This window comes from Alligator sinensis, unplaced genomic scaffold (assembly GCF_000455745.1).
Source record: "Alligator sinensis unplaced genomic scaffold, ASM45574v1 scaffold392_1, whole genome shotgun sequence".
In the NCBI taxonomy this organism is placed as follows: Eukaryota; Metazoa; Chordata; order Crocodylia; family Alligatoridae; genus Alligator; species Alligator sinensis.
In genome coordinates this window covers 3,880,721-3,895,221 of record NW_005841898.1, presented here as the reverse complement: position 1 = coordinate 3,895,221, position 14,501 = coordinate 3,880,721, and the positions used below count along the sequence as shown (strand labels likewise).

Here is a 14,501-nt window from a genome sequence, read left to right as displayed (position 1 = left end):
GCAATAACCCCTGCTAGCTCCCTCAACACCCTGGGGTGGAGAGCATCTGGACCTGCTGACTTGAACACGTCCAGCCCCTCCAGAAGCACTCTAACCCGGTCCTCCTCAACCTTAGGTCTGGAGGCGTTCCCCTCGAGTCCGTCTTGAAACACGGTGGGGGAGTCCCTGTCCCTGAACAAGAAAACGGAGGTGAAGAATTTGTTAAAGAGGTCTGCCTTCTCCTCTGGCGCAACCACCAGATTGCCCAGCGACTCTTGCAGGGGCCCCACATTTCCTGGTGCCTTCTTCATCCTCCCTATATATTTGAAAAAGGACTTTTTATTATCTTTGATCTTGGACGCTAGTCCTAGCTCTATGTCTGCCTTAGCTTTCCTAACAGCCCCCCTACAAGCCTGAGCAGTGGAGGTAAAATCTTCTTTGGAGATCACCCCCGCTTTCCATCCTGGACTTCCTTGGTGAGCCAGGGAGGCTTTTGGGCACTCTTGCCCTCCTTGCTTCTTGTTGGGATTGTCACCCCTTGGGCCCTGAGTATCGTCTCCTTAAGGAATGACCACTCATCTTGGGCACTGAGTTCCCCTGCCCTCAAGAACCCCAGCGCCTCTCCCACCAATCTCCTCAACTCGTTGAAGTTGGCCCTCTTGAAGTCTAGGGCTACCACCTTGCTGCAGGCCAATATGATTGCATGTAATGTAGTGATGTTGCAAATGATTAATTCTTTCATCAGTTCTCAGAGGCCCCTTCTTGAAGGACAAAACAATGCAATTTGCAGTCAGGCCAGTCAGTAAAGATAGCTTCACATGACTGAAAAGCTCCAAGACACAAGATGATGTGTAAAGACAGGCTAACTGCCTAGGTATTCGTATGGGGAGAGTTTAGGCTAAAATATAACCAGTTAATATGGCTTCAGTTATGGTAACCTAAAACTTAATATGAGCTTTCAACTAAGGTAAGCTAACCCAACTAAGTTAACACAATGGAAAAACTTGCCCTCTTTGCCACTCAAGAAAGTACCTTAGAAACAAAATTCAACACACTATTGGATGCTTGTATTTGGATTGTTGGCATCTATGGTTTTTGGATAGGGGTGTGCTGATGGTGTACAGATGTCATCTTGTCACATAACACAACACATTCTTCTCCAGTTAAAGAGAAACTAGAAGTTTTACTAATATAATAGGAGGCTAGCACAATGTATTTCATTTTCCTTTGAGCTTAAACTAAATAATATAACTATTGGAATGTGCACCAATTTGAGTGAGTACACATACTAGCCAACTGCCCGTCAAGAATGACAGGGGGTTGCGGGGGAGGGGGCTGGGATGTAGTGCTGCTACCTATTGCCCCATGCTGCCGCCTGTTCTGCCTCTTCCAGGGAGTGGGATGGGGCAACAGTGGCCAGCGCTGCTGGCCTCTGCTCCCCCACCCCATCTGGTCCTCGAAGCCGCTTGCAGGGAGCGGGGTGGGGGAGCCGAGGCCAGCAGCCCCCCCACCCTCTGTCCGGTCTTCAGTGTGGCTTCAGAATCATGGCAGCGCTCCCCCATGCTTGGAGTACTCTGGCTGTTTCTGTTAGCCAATCAGAGCACAAATAGTGTTACAGATGGACAGACTTGGGCTTTTATAATATTTTGTGTGTGTGTGTGTATTAAAATAAAAATAATTTAAAAACCCAGAGGAAAAAATACTCCAAAGGATAGTGTTTCATTAGTCCTGTAGTCATTACAGTTAAAGGTATATCTCTTCTTCAGGTTCATAAAGCAAAATCTAGCCTTCTTGAGTGTCTTGATGGTGCCTCCAATACTTTACCATCAGTCATTTCTACACTTGAGTTACTATTATCACACTTGAAGGCAGTGCTGGATTTAGGCACAAGCTAAGAAAGCTGCAGCTTAGGGCCTCACATTATGAGGGGCCTCTAAGCTAACCCCCAGATCAGAAGTGACTGCAGCCCTGCAGCGCCAGGTGGAGAGGCTGTGACTCCTCCCTCAGGGCCCATAGCAGCGGTGGTTGAGGTTGAGGCTCATCCCTCCCCCTGCCCAGGGGCTGGAGATATCTTTACCTGTACTCCAGCCGGAAATGCCGGCCACAGGGCTCCGCATGGTGGTCTGCAGTTTGCTGAGCCACAGCCACTTACGGTCTGAAGTTTTCCAGGTCGCAGTGTAGAAAGGTTGGGAACCCCTAGTTTAGGGTCCCACAGTGTCATAATCTGGCCCTGCCTAAAGGTTTTAGCCAGAGTTAAAAACAGACTGCAGGGCTGTAAAATAAGAGACAGGCAGCAAAACTTCAAACCATTTTTTCTGCATAGTGAAACATCAAGACCATTAAAAAGGGATAGAGGATCATTAACATGTATGGAGTGGAAAGAGATTAACAAGAGTCGGGGAGATGATGATAATAAGCTATAAAGTCAATTGACTCTCAGCACTACCTGAATAGAAGTACTGCTTCCCCTCCCAGGCAGTTGATTTTAAAGTTTGGATGGAATAAGAGTCAAGCCTGCCCTCCCTACATCCACTCCTGATTGCTAGTAACTTGAGAAATCAGTGTATTATATTTTGTATAAGAAAACATGTTTCTACTGTGAAATGTGAAGAATTGTGACAGACTGTAACTTATATTCAGAATTGGAAAAGAGTGGTAAGACAGGCGACCAGCGTCTCACAGCCTCTTGAACAATGATACTGCGCTCAGGATTCCAAGTGCCTTATGAGAAGAGCCGGAAAAGACCTAGGAAAAACAAAGAAAAAATAAAAGCTAAAACTAAATTCTTCCAACAAAAGCAGAGTGAAACATGTCCATATCGGAATAAATCACCAGGTAAATATGACGGTAAACTTTTTTACTTCAACTGAAGGGTACTCTGAACTCGGCACTGGAGTCTCAGCAGCTCTCTCTCTCAGTGGGAGAGAAGACGGTGACAAAGGCATAGTTTTGAAAGTGAAGTATAGATTTGACGTAACATTTTTGCTTACAAAATACTTTACTTCAGTAGGACCAGGAAGAGACACAGATCAGCTAGAATATGCATAGTTTCTCTCATGTACAGTTTCTATTTTCCTTTCTCTGCTCCCTCCTTCTGTTTTTCTTTGCATTTTTATCATGTGCTTCAATGCTGGAAAATCCCCCGACTCCCCCATTCCAGAGCAAAGGTACAGGCACCTTTAGTCATTGACATGAGGAAAACATGAGGGGAATGAAGTAAAGTGAAGTTCTTGCATGCTTGAAACTCTCTGACCTATGGTATTACTGCAGGCTCAGGCTGAAGATAATCGAGTCTCGTATCTTGCCAACTGTGTGTGTTATACTTGGCTTTCTCTTTGAACTTGGCTTACTTGATTGTAATGTTTCTTTAGTGCACTTAGCTAAGAAAATCTGAAGTCTTTGATTAGTGGTAGCTGGTGTTCAGAGTTGTTGGAGCTATAAGGAGACATCCAGAGGTATAGGGAGCTCGATGAATGACTGGTGGGGGAAGGGGTCATTGACATGGGTATGCCAACCACAGCAGGGTGCAGCAGCATGGGTGAGGGCAAGGGAAATCTTAGCTCTCTGGGCTGCTGCTGCCACTGCTCAGCATCACGAGTCTCAACTCTTCCATGGCCATGCTTCCTTACAGCAGATCCTGGTTCCCTGTTTGCTTCCCCTACTCTGTACATACATATTGGGAGCAGGGCTGTGCCTGCTCTGGCAAAGTCTCCCCAAAAAGGGAAAGTACCATTCTGTTTACTCCATTGCCCCCAGATACGCTGCTGGGTACAGTGCTGGGCAGAGGTAGTATAGGGTTTCCCTCGTGGGGGAGGAGAGTACCATTCTGCTTGCCCTCTGCCCACCTGATATGCTGCTTGCTACGCAGGGCTGGTGTAATCCTACAGGCAGCACAGGTGCACACCTAGGGCAGCAAATTGTAGGGAGTGGCAAAAAAGGTGTTCTGGGAAGGCAGGTGCTCAACCAGGCTTGGCATGACACTGCCTCCCAGAACAAATGCTCCTCCCAGAATGAAAAGGGAGGGTGGCAAAATTTAGTTTGCCTAGGACAACAAAAATCCTTGTGCCAGCCCTGTTCGTGGAGTGCTGTACTGCACAGTTTCTCTGGTGGGCAGGGGAAGCACAGAGCCTTCCCTGTTTCAGCAAAAGCTCCCCGCACCCTCTTGTAGTCAGCCCGTGGAAAAAGTGCCCTCTCATCCCATTCTAGTTACACTGGTGAAGCAATCTGCCTCATACTCTTGTCCCACAGATCTGATTTTATTTTCAAAATGCAAAATTGGGACTCTGTACTCAAAGGTTTTAAAGAAGAGTATTTTTATGTAGAGGTAAGGGAAATTGCTGGGGAAATGGACAGAGAAGGGGATGCTTTCTTTGCTCTGTTACCCTTCCCCTTTTAGACTGCAAAACTGGAACACTTTTTTCACAATGAAGCTGGATGCAAGAAAATAGTATTTATTCTCCTCTTGGTGTTTTCTCTAATTCCAAACCTTTTCCTATACATCTTAGCTCTTTATTTACCATTCACATTACCATCACTCCCCACACACCCCTAAACTGATTAACCTATGTTCTCATTCATCTACTGACACCATTTCACTCCACACACAGCTCTGCTGCTTAACCCCTAATCTTTTTTCTGGCTCATATCTCCCCAAACTCAATCAGTTTGCTTCAGTTCTGCCATCCATCAAATCCTGAGGGCCCATATCCCCACATCTAGCTCCAGACTAAACAGTACTCAATTTATTAGTTAAATTCTGTGTGGATTAGGACTTCCCTCCTTCACCATTACTCTCAACCTTCACATACATACCAAATGTCTTGGGGGTGCATATATTTCATGTCACATCCTCTGCATGCCAAAAAACATGTTCTTCCAGTTGCAAAACCCTTCCTTCTGCTTCTAACATCACCAGGCTTAGAAGCTCAGAATTTTTCCAATTACTTCTCTCTTTGTTTGGAAAGGCAGAAGCAGGAAGGGTAATATAAAAACATGGCATCTCCCTGCAGCCAGTATGTTGCACAGACCCAGTCTCTTAACATAATTAGAATGCAACAAAGCTGGAGGGGTTGGAATAGCTTCAAGCTCTCCAGTGTCCTCCCCACCAGATGACATTAGTTGACATTATACCTTGAATTACATACTATATTGTTATACATTGTCAGGTGAGGTTTAGTTCCTAATAACTGTAGGCCACAAGCAGGCCTAGAGTAGTAGGAGTTAAAAGGCTATAGTTTTAGGCTAGGAGCAGACATTACATATTACACAGTTTAAGTGATCAGAAGCTAGTTTAAACCTGTAACAGAACAGATGTTCAGTGTACATAAGCCAGTTTGAAAATGGCTGAAACTAGTTTGAGATAAACCTGGTTGAATGTAGTATCAGACATAACTGATTTGGGTCAAACTGATTCATGCAATGTCTGTCCCAGACTCTTTGCTGGTTTAAGTCAAACCAAATACCCCCAGCATGTGCTCTGGTCTGGTTGGGGCTCTCTGCTTCACAGCAGAGCTGGCCCCTCCACTTTGCTCCCTGGGTGGAGCTCCGGCAGAGACTTGCAGGCACAGCAGGGTCTACTGGCTTCCCTGTGCTCTTCATCCCCCACCTCTCACCACTCACTGCTTAAGCAGAGATCTCTTCCTCCTCTCTTCCACAGCATGGACTGTAGCCAGCATGTGGTATGCTAGCTAATGCTGTGTAAGACAGATAGGACAGTGTCCACTTAGGGCTTTTTGGAGGTGATCAACAGCTCAGCTGGTAATGTCCCTGCATTCCTTCTTTTGGAAAAAGCTGTTTAAGATGAACTTGTAATGAACAAGTCTTTGTTTTCTGATAGCGTGTTAAATGCTGGTTACAGAGCTGATAAATGCTCTGTTATCAAGGGATGGAACCCCTCCCCAATCACAGTGTCCTGCTGGGGCCTGGTCATGCCCCCCTCAGCTTGGCCCTGTGCAAGGAAAGGGAGGGCTGCTCTCACGTCCCCTGGCTTCTAGCCTGAGCCACTGCAGGCATGTGCCTGCATTTCTGGGATGTCTGTCTGGGTACAAAACTGATTCAGTCTAGCCAGGTTAGACTATCCTGCAAAGATTGAATTGATTCAGACTCAGGCTTTTTGAATGTTTGTCCCTAGGCTTAAAGTTCTGTGGAAGGCAACAGAGTACATCAGCATATCTGAAATCTGTTCAAGAATATCCCAAGATGGATAGAATCAGTATGAACTGGGAGAGTAGGTAAAGAAAATGTGGCAATACAACCAAAGCTAGATAAAGGCATGTAATAACGTAATTATGAAGGGCATTAATTAGCAAATTAAAAGATGGACAATGGTGAATGCTTGAGGTAAGGACTTCTAGTGTACAGAAAAAGTACAACAGAAATGCAGTTTGGGTTTGTGTTTAATCTGTGCTAGCCATCCTGTTGGCAGTCTGATAATTGGGCTCACAGTCTGAATCAAGGCTATACTGAGGATGTAGACAGGCATTACATTTCTAGTGGGAGAAATAAATGCTGCTCTCCCCTTGACATTGTGAACATTTATGCAGTTTTGTGCAGAGGAAACCTGATGGATCTACATGAAAGATGTTCCACTGCTGATGAGGAAGATCTTGCCTGTATGAGTTTCTTGGATCTGTATGCTATGCTTGACTCCTGGATACCAGGAGGAGCTGAGCAGCAGCTTCCCTTGTACATTCCCCAGACCAGGGTTACCTGGTAAGGTACAGGGAGCATCCCTGCTTCTCAACTTCTCCCTGGGTGACCCTGGTTTGAGGAAGGCATGGGGGAGAGGGGGGCCATTTCCCTGAGCTCAGCCTCAGTTTGCCCACAGGGGAGAGGGGACAACTGCAGGCTGGGACACCTGCATGCCTACTTCTTGCTAGTATTTCTATTGCTGTAATTTTCTCTGAAAATTTGCAGCACTAGAAACACACGCCATAATTTATAATGCCTAAGTAGCTGCTCCATGCTTAGTTGAACTGCATTGTGATAGGATGCATGGACATGATGGGTAGTCAATACCCATGTGTCTGTCTTACGCTCAAGACCAAAATTACTGACAGTTTGTTTTTCCTCATCAGAAAAGCAAAACACAGTCAAACTCCAAGGTACATCTGTCCAGGCCCCCTCCACATAACTTTTGTCATGGTGCCTGCATTTTTATCTTAAGACATGTCTAGTCCTTTTGTAGCAAGAGCAATGATAACAAGCAAGAGAGTCCTGTAGGAATGCACTGTTTGTTATTAACTAATCTTTCAGTTTTCCTATGTGTACTAAAATTAATTAAACATTCATTTATGATCAGCATATAAACTTCGTGAAAGAAAGAAATGTTACATACAGACAGAGGATTCAAAAACCGTGCATTTTGACCTAGATGAGCATGGCCATCGTGAAATATCAGTCAAGGATACAGCATCTGATGAAGGTACAATTTTACTTTTTACATCCAGATCACAGGATGAATGTGACACTGCGACGCTGTGGTCAACAGAGCTAATAGTATACTGGGATGCATTTGCTGACGCATCACAAGTAGAGCTAAGGAAGTAATACTTTATATCTACTCGGTGCTGGTGAAACCCCAGCTGGAGTACTGTGTCCAGTTCTGGGCACTGCACATAAAAGACATGGAGAATCTTGAAAGGGTCCAGACAAGGGTCACAAGAATGATTAAGGACTCGAGTACAAACATACTGAGGAAAGACAAAGGGAGCTGAGACTGTTTAACCTGAGGAAGAGAAGACTGAGGGGGAATTTGTTGGCCATCTATAAGTGTGTAAGGGGAGAGAAACTGTTCACTAGGGCACCCCAGGGGAGGACAAGGAGCAATGGCCATAAACTGTTAAAGGATGGTTTCAGGTTGAATGTAAGGAAGAGCTTCTTTATGGTAAGGGTGACTACAATCTAGAACAGACTTCCCAAGGAAGTGATGTAGTCCCCAACCTTGGAAGTCTTCAAGAGGAGACTGAACAAATATCTTAAGGGCACTTAACACTTTCCCACTCCAAGTGTGATTTAACTTTATTTGTAAAGCAGTGATTTTAAACCAGGGTGCTGTGAGATCCTTTGAAGGGTGCCTCAAGGTGTGAGGAGATAAGCACAGGCTCTTGATCTGGGCAAATTCTCCAGGTTTGTTCTTCTGGGGAAAAACTTCCCCAGAGTCATGTATACAGATATTTGAATACTGAGGCCCCAAAGAACAGAAAGCTTGCAGTGCTGACACTATGCAGCTGGAAGGGGTGGGGGAAGAGGGGGGATCTGGTCCAGTGCACATATCTTAGCATGCTCTGCATGCTTCCTTAGTCTGTCTGGTGTCAGATGGCAGCAGAGCATAGACCAGCCCTGATTGGCTAGTTCAGGCTGCCCATGGTCAGCCTGTGTTTCCCTGCAGCACAATGTAGGGATTGTGAAGGGAGTATGTGCTGCTCCATGCTGGAGCAGCTGAGTCCAGCAACACACTGTTTCCTTGGAAGAGAGAGGATGCTGGAGGACTATGTTCTCTTCTGAAAGAAGCCCCAGCACATATAGACACTTGCTATCCAGAAGAAACTCTTTTGGGAGTGATTTAACCCTAATTGTTCCTAGGTTGTTTTTTGGGGTTTTTTTCCCCTGGACCAGCCATTTTTCCTTTGGGAGAAAAAGTGTGAACATCTTTACACTTGTGGTTTATCCTGGGAGAGCAGCAACTCTCCCAGGAGAAGCTGAATGTTTGTATGAGGCCTCAGACTTCTCTGCCTAGCCAGTCCCCATCCTGCCCCTTTCTAGGCCCTCTGCAAGGAAGTAAGCACTGTAATATAGTTTTGTTTTTTTTTAATTGGGTGCCACTTAAATCACAAAAAGATTGAGAACCACTGAATTAAATACTCACTCTGCCCTACTAATCCCTCTCTTCATGGATTTATGTCATAAAAGATTTATGTCACAAAAGACATTGAAGATAATTGTCAGATTTTGAATACAGATGTGGCCATGTGGTACACAATTCTAATTGTAGGTATAGAAATTCATAGCAACAGTAAATGCTTAGAAGAAAATTAAGTCTTATTCCTATTGGTATAACAATTGATATACCATATTTCATGGCATATAAGTTGGGTTTTGAAACCCAATTTTTGTGTCTTAAAAATCAAACTTGACTTGTATACTGTGTTATATCAGAAAATTGGGGCTGGGGCTGGGCTTACCTGGTGCGGCCCCATCCCCTGTGAGCAACACTGCCTGGGCCACACCAGCACTACTCGCAGGAGATGAGGCTGCGCCAGCTGAGTGCCAAGCCCAGCCCCGTCCCCTGTGAGTGGCGCCAGGCTCAGTGTTTGGCAGCACTGCTCACAACAGATAGGGCCAGGTTTGACACTCAGCTAGCACAGCCCCATCCCCTGTGAGCCCGGCACCACTCGCAGGGCGTAAGGATGGGGACAGGCATGGGAATGAGACAGGGCTTGGTGGCGCATGGCTGGAGCGGCCTCATCCCCTGCAGGCAGTGCTGCTCACAGGGAATGGGGCTATGCTAGCTGAGCACCGCTAAGATCAGCCCTGTATGCATCCCCATCCCCTACGAGCAGCACCAGGCAGCACTGGGCTTGGCTCTGCTCACAGGGGATGTGTACGGGGCTGGGCTCAGCACTCTGCTTGGGATGCAGGAGATGGGGACAGGCTTGGTGCTTGGCTGGCATGGCCCCCCTGTGAGCAGCACCGGCCGTGCCACTCACAGAGAATGGGGCCAAACGAGCTGAGCACTGAGCCCGGCCCTGACTTGCACACCGTGCCTATGAAAATCTTTACCGTTCAAATAGGAAAGCCAGGGGTCGACCTATACGCCATATCAACCTGCACACCATGAAATATAGTACTTGAAAACTAAATATTACACTGCTGAAGAATAATTTTAAATATTTTACAACAGGTATTCAGATTCTGCCAACTAAAAACTAACTACAAAATATATTACTCTGTTACGTTTTAGATATCGCATGGTTAGACATATTTACAAGCAGCGAACAAGGTAAGACCTTTATGACTAGAGCCCAAAGACTAAAATTATAGGGTTTTGAAAAGGATTGTTGAGGGTGAGAGAGAAAATTAGTAATGTTACAAAAAGGTACTGCTAATCCTTAATGATGCTTGCCTGTCCATTTACCTTAGCTTTTTTTATGGAGCCCAATGAAAGCAGTGAGCGTACACTTGGCAAATTTGCTGATCACACCAAGTTGGGTAAAGTGGAGGGTAGCACAGGATCCAGAAGGGCCTGGATAACTTGGAGCTATTGTCCAAAATCAATTGGATGAAATTCAACAAGGGCAAATGCAAAATCTTATGCTTGGAACAGAACAATCGCATGCATAAATGCACTGGAGAAGGGCTGACTTGGCTGAAGTACTGAAGAAAAGTACTTGGGGTTCACAGTGGACCATAAGCTGAATATGAGCCAACAACGTGCCCTTTTGGCAAAAAAGGTCAATAGTATACGAGGCTATATCAACAGAAATGTTGCATGCAAATCAAGGAAAACTATTCTCCTGCTCTATTTGGCACTGGTGAGGCCAAATAGTGTACTATTAATCTACAGCTGTTCTCCTGTATTTTCCTACTGTTTAGGAACTAATATTTTATGAAGTAAATCAAACTACTCCACAAATATAACTGACAGAACTTACTGCGATGCATTTCATTCACTTTTAGTAGGTGGATTTAAATAATATCTATAGTGCTTTTTATGCAAAGATTTTAAAGCATATTGTAAAGCAAGTTAATTTCTAGTGTTATAAATAATATACAATGAAAACTGAATATTGCCTCTTTGGAAGAATATTTTCTAGTTGCATTTTAATTCACCAAAATCAAATATGCATTAAATTACAAATTTATACTTTAGATATGGTACATGAAAATGGAACTAAAAAGGGTTGTAATGATTTGGTGACCATGACTCAGAGATCAAAATGTAATCATTTTCTCCTACTGAGTGAGAGCGAGAAACAACTAGATCTGAAGGTAAGAAATATACATTTATTATATCTTCCAGTGTTCTCTCTCATACCCTACTTAAAATTACCTTACCTCTCTATCCCTTTCAGTTTTCCCAAGACTCTGCATATGTTCTAAACTTGAGCGCATTTAATAGGGTAGATCAGTGATTCTGGTGCCTGGGCACACTGGTGTGCTCTCAAATCCTTTGAAGGGTGCCATGAGGTGTGAGAAGATAAGCAGCTAAATTAAGCAGATAAGCACAGGCTCAGGCTTTCCCTTTCCTGCAGGATTCTCCATCCCCACTTCCCAACCTCTCTGCAAGAAAGTAAGCACTGCAATATATCTATTAGTTTTTGAAATTGTCCCCCCCATCAATTCACAAAAGTTATGGAGGGATGTCCAATTAGAGGTGGCTGAAGTCCAGAAAGGGTTGAGAACCACTGGAGTAGATAAATAGAGTCAATTCCTCAGATTCCATCTTTAAAACACTTTTCTCTTTCATTGACAATTAACTTTCTGTAGAAAGCAACTTGTGAAGGTGTCTGGGGAAGGACACTCTACAAATTGTATTACGTTAACTATATTATCTCAATCAGTATTTCCTCCTCCCTCAAAGGACAACAACTTAAAACATTTATCTGTTTCAGCCATTAATTTGTCATAAATTGCTTACTCCAGGACATACTATGTAATCCATGAATTATTTGACGTTTGAGCTCTAACAATCTTACATATGAAACAAACTGTTTTGATGAAACAGATTATAGCATAGCAATTTCCTGACACTGTTTTAAAAATGGTTCCAGTTTACAATGAAAATAAAACACATTCTGTGACGGCCTGAAAAGTTTAGGAACCCTTTTTTTCTTCCTGCAAGATATGAGTAATTCTTTTACTCTAATAAGATTTCTTTGTTTCATTTGGACTGAGGTAGCAGCCCTGTATATGTAATATGATTTGAAGATACTGTTAAAATATGACATGAGTCATACACACTGCAATCTGAAACTGTATTTTACATAGACTGAAGTATTTCCTTTGGTAACTGGTCCCACTTAGTTCATTTTATAGAACTGGTGGTTACAAGGGCACAGGTCTTAAGAGGTGTTTAGGCATATAGCTCCTAAATAACTTTCAGGCACCTAAATATATTTCAGGATGTGAACCAGTCATTTAAAAAAAAAATCATTCATGTTGACCACAAAAGGTAATGACATAATTTTGTTTAGAATTTAGCCAGCAATCATCAGAAAAATCAGTGGTTAAAACAGATCAAATGCTAAAGCGAAATTAACCAATTCAAGTGGTTGGCATCACAGGTCTTGAATTCACAACCCATAGGACTCAGCATGGCAGCGTGCAACAATGAGGAGGAGCCAGACGCCCAACAGGTACATGGTCAATCTAATTAAACTCCATGCGTGTTTGTGAGTGTATGGGCATGGGGGAGGCCAGGGGATGGCACATCCTGTACAAGGGGTATAGTGAAGAAGTAGTACAACCCTGGTGATTACATCCCAATGATATAATGCACTGAGGCTGTTTTTTTTTTCTTTAAACATTTTATTCTGTGAAACAGAATACAGACAAATCAAGCTGTGCTACTTGTGAATTGGTCTTTTTGTAAAAGTGTATCCAGACTCGGAACACTTAGGTTTACAGTAGAACCTGTTGGAAGACAGGGAGAGGTTTCCCTGCAGGAAATCCAAGGGAAACTGGGTGGTCCCAGGCTCTTGAGCTACTAGAGGCCTCCTTTACAAAGATGAAAGTCCTTTTGTCTTCTATATTTTCAGTAGGAAAAGAGAGAAGGCCTCCTGTAAGAATGCCAATTTACAGGGAAGAAAATATCCCATTCTCAAAGGCCTGCCCTGCCCAACTCCCTCCCTCCCTCCTTCCATATGGGGGCATCAATTCCTCCCCCCACACCACATTTACCTGCTGTGGGAGCTGCTGTCCAGGCTGCCTGGTGGCCATGTGCATGGTACCTGCTGCCTGACTGCCCTCCTCCTGCTCCCCCCAGCCCCTTGCAGGGTGGAACTCTGCCAGCCTGTAGAGCTTTTTGTAAAAGATTAAAAGCCATGTATTTCTCTGTTAAAATGAAAAATGTGTGTTTTTCTTGGGTAAAGGGGAAAATTCACTTTTTTCCCATTTTTCCATGGAAAACAGAAAACCTGGATCCCTGCTGCTCATGTAATTGCTTCCTGCTAGGATTACTTGGCTCTATATAAAGAGAAGACACTGGAATTTGGGGCACTTCTGGTCCCTCCCTCATGGACAATATAAATTACTGAAGTCTTTATGGTCTCATTCTTCAAGGATGCCCTCCATTAAATTCTTCATAGAAGGCTGTATGGATTGCCATCTTGATGGCTCCAAGTCTGTAATGATTTATGGAAGGGAGCATTTCATCCCTCAGTTCGCTGTCATTATTGATAAATGAAATCCAGAAAAGGAGAAGCTGAACCCCTCAAAGTGTCTGGGAGTATTTGTGGGTTTATATATCCATCAAGATAGTAAACCAACATGTGATATGAGAGAGTTACCTTCATGGTTTCTTGCTAATGATTTAATGCGGAAAGAAGTCTGGAGCTATGTAATGTTAAAAAAGAGAGCTGCAATAAACAGAGTTTCTGAGCTGGAAACAATCAGACCTATGGGCAAAGGCCAGTGACTCTCAAAAAGGGTGCCTGGGTACCATGGGTTGCTGTGAAATCCTTTTGAAGGATGCTGAGGTGTGAGGACATAAGCAGATAAGCTCAGACCCAAGCTCTTCCCTGAGTGGCCACCCCTATTGCCTGGCCCCTCTACAAGGAGGTACACACTGCCATAAATAAATTTGTTTTTTAAATGGGGTTCAGATCAACTCACCAGAATTATGGAGGGATACCTTGAGTCTAATGAGGTTTACCTTGAGTCTAAAAAGGTTGAGAACCACTGGCCTAGGCTAATGGAAATTATATTTGCCAAATGAGAAGGCTGATATAGTAAAAGTTGTCATTGGGAGAAACTAAGAATTTCCTGAACTGAAAATGATCTACAGGACACAGGAGCACTCAAGAATGAGGAAGTTCCTTTAATAAATGACGACAAAACTCTTGCTATAATGTTTAACTTGGTGTGCAAGCTTGCATATTGTTAAAAGGGAGGTTTTAACTGCATGCTATCAATGTAATTAAAATTCCCTCCTTCAGTTTTATCACTACTATGATTAGGAATTCCAACTGTGTGTGTGCTGTAGCTAGTCCAGTACAAAGGGTTTTACAAATCTTACATCTTACAAATGCTTTTATCCTAAAATCCTCAATGCACAAACTAAGTCTATTCCATCTCAGAGGAAAGGCAACAAGAGGGCACAGCAGCCCCCCTGGCTCTCCAGGGACCTAGCAGACCTCCTGAGGCTAAAAAGAAAGGCCTACAAAGGATGGAGGATGGGAGTCACCTCCAAGGAGGATTATTCTGCACAGGTCCGGTCCTGTAGGGAGCACACCAGGAAAGCCAAGGCTGCAACTGAACTCCAACTAGCTTTGAGCATCAAGGACAATAAAAAGTCCTTTTTC

The 14,501-nt window shown here is 43.9% G+C and overlaps 1 protein-coding gene across 2 annotated transcripts in view; it reads left to right on the top strand.

The window, feature by feature from the left end:
• LOC106721877 overlaps positions 1 to 14,501 on the top strand; it is a 42,179-nt gene that overhangs the window by 18,479 nt on the left and 9,199 nt on the right. For both annotated transcript variants that reach the window (XM_014517280.2, XM_014517282.2), the window contains exons 2-6: positions 2,620 to 2,814; positions 7,280 to 7,402; positions 9,941 to 9,979; positions 10,850 to 10,968; positions 12,264 to 12,335. In XM_014517280.2, coding sequence (XP_014372766.1) covers positions 2,673 to 2,814; positions 7,280 to 7,402; positions 9,941 to 9,979; positions 10,850 to 10,968; positions 12,264 to 12,335 — 495 coding nt within the window. In that variant the 5' untranslated portion in view covers positions 2,620 to 2,672. The remainder of the gene's footprint in view (positions 1 to 2,619; positions 2,815 to 7,279; positions 7,403 to 9,940; positions 9,980 to 10,849; positions 10,969 to 12,263; positions 12,336 to 14,501) is intronic.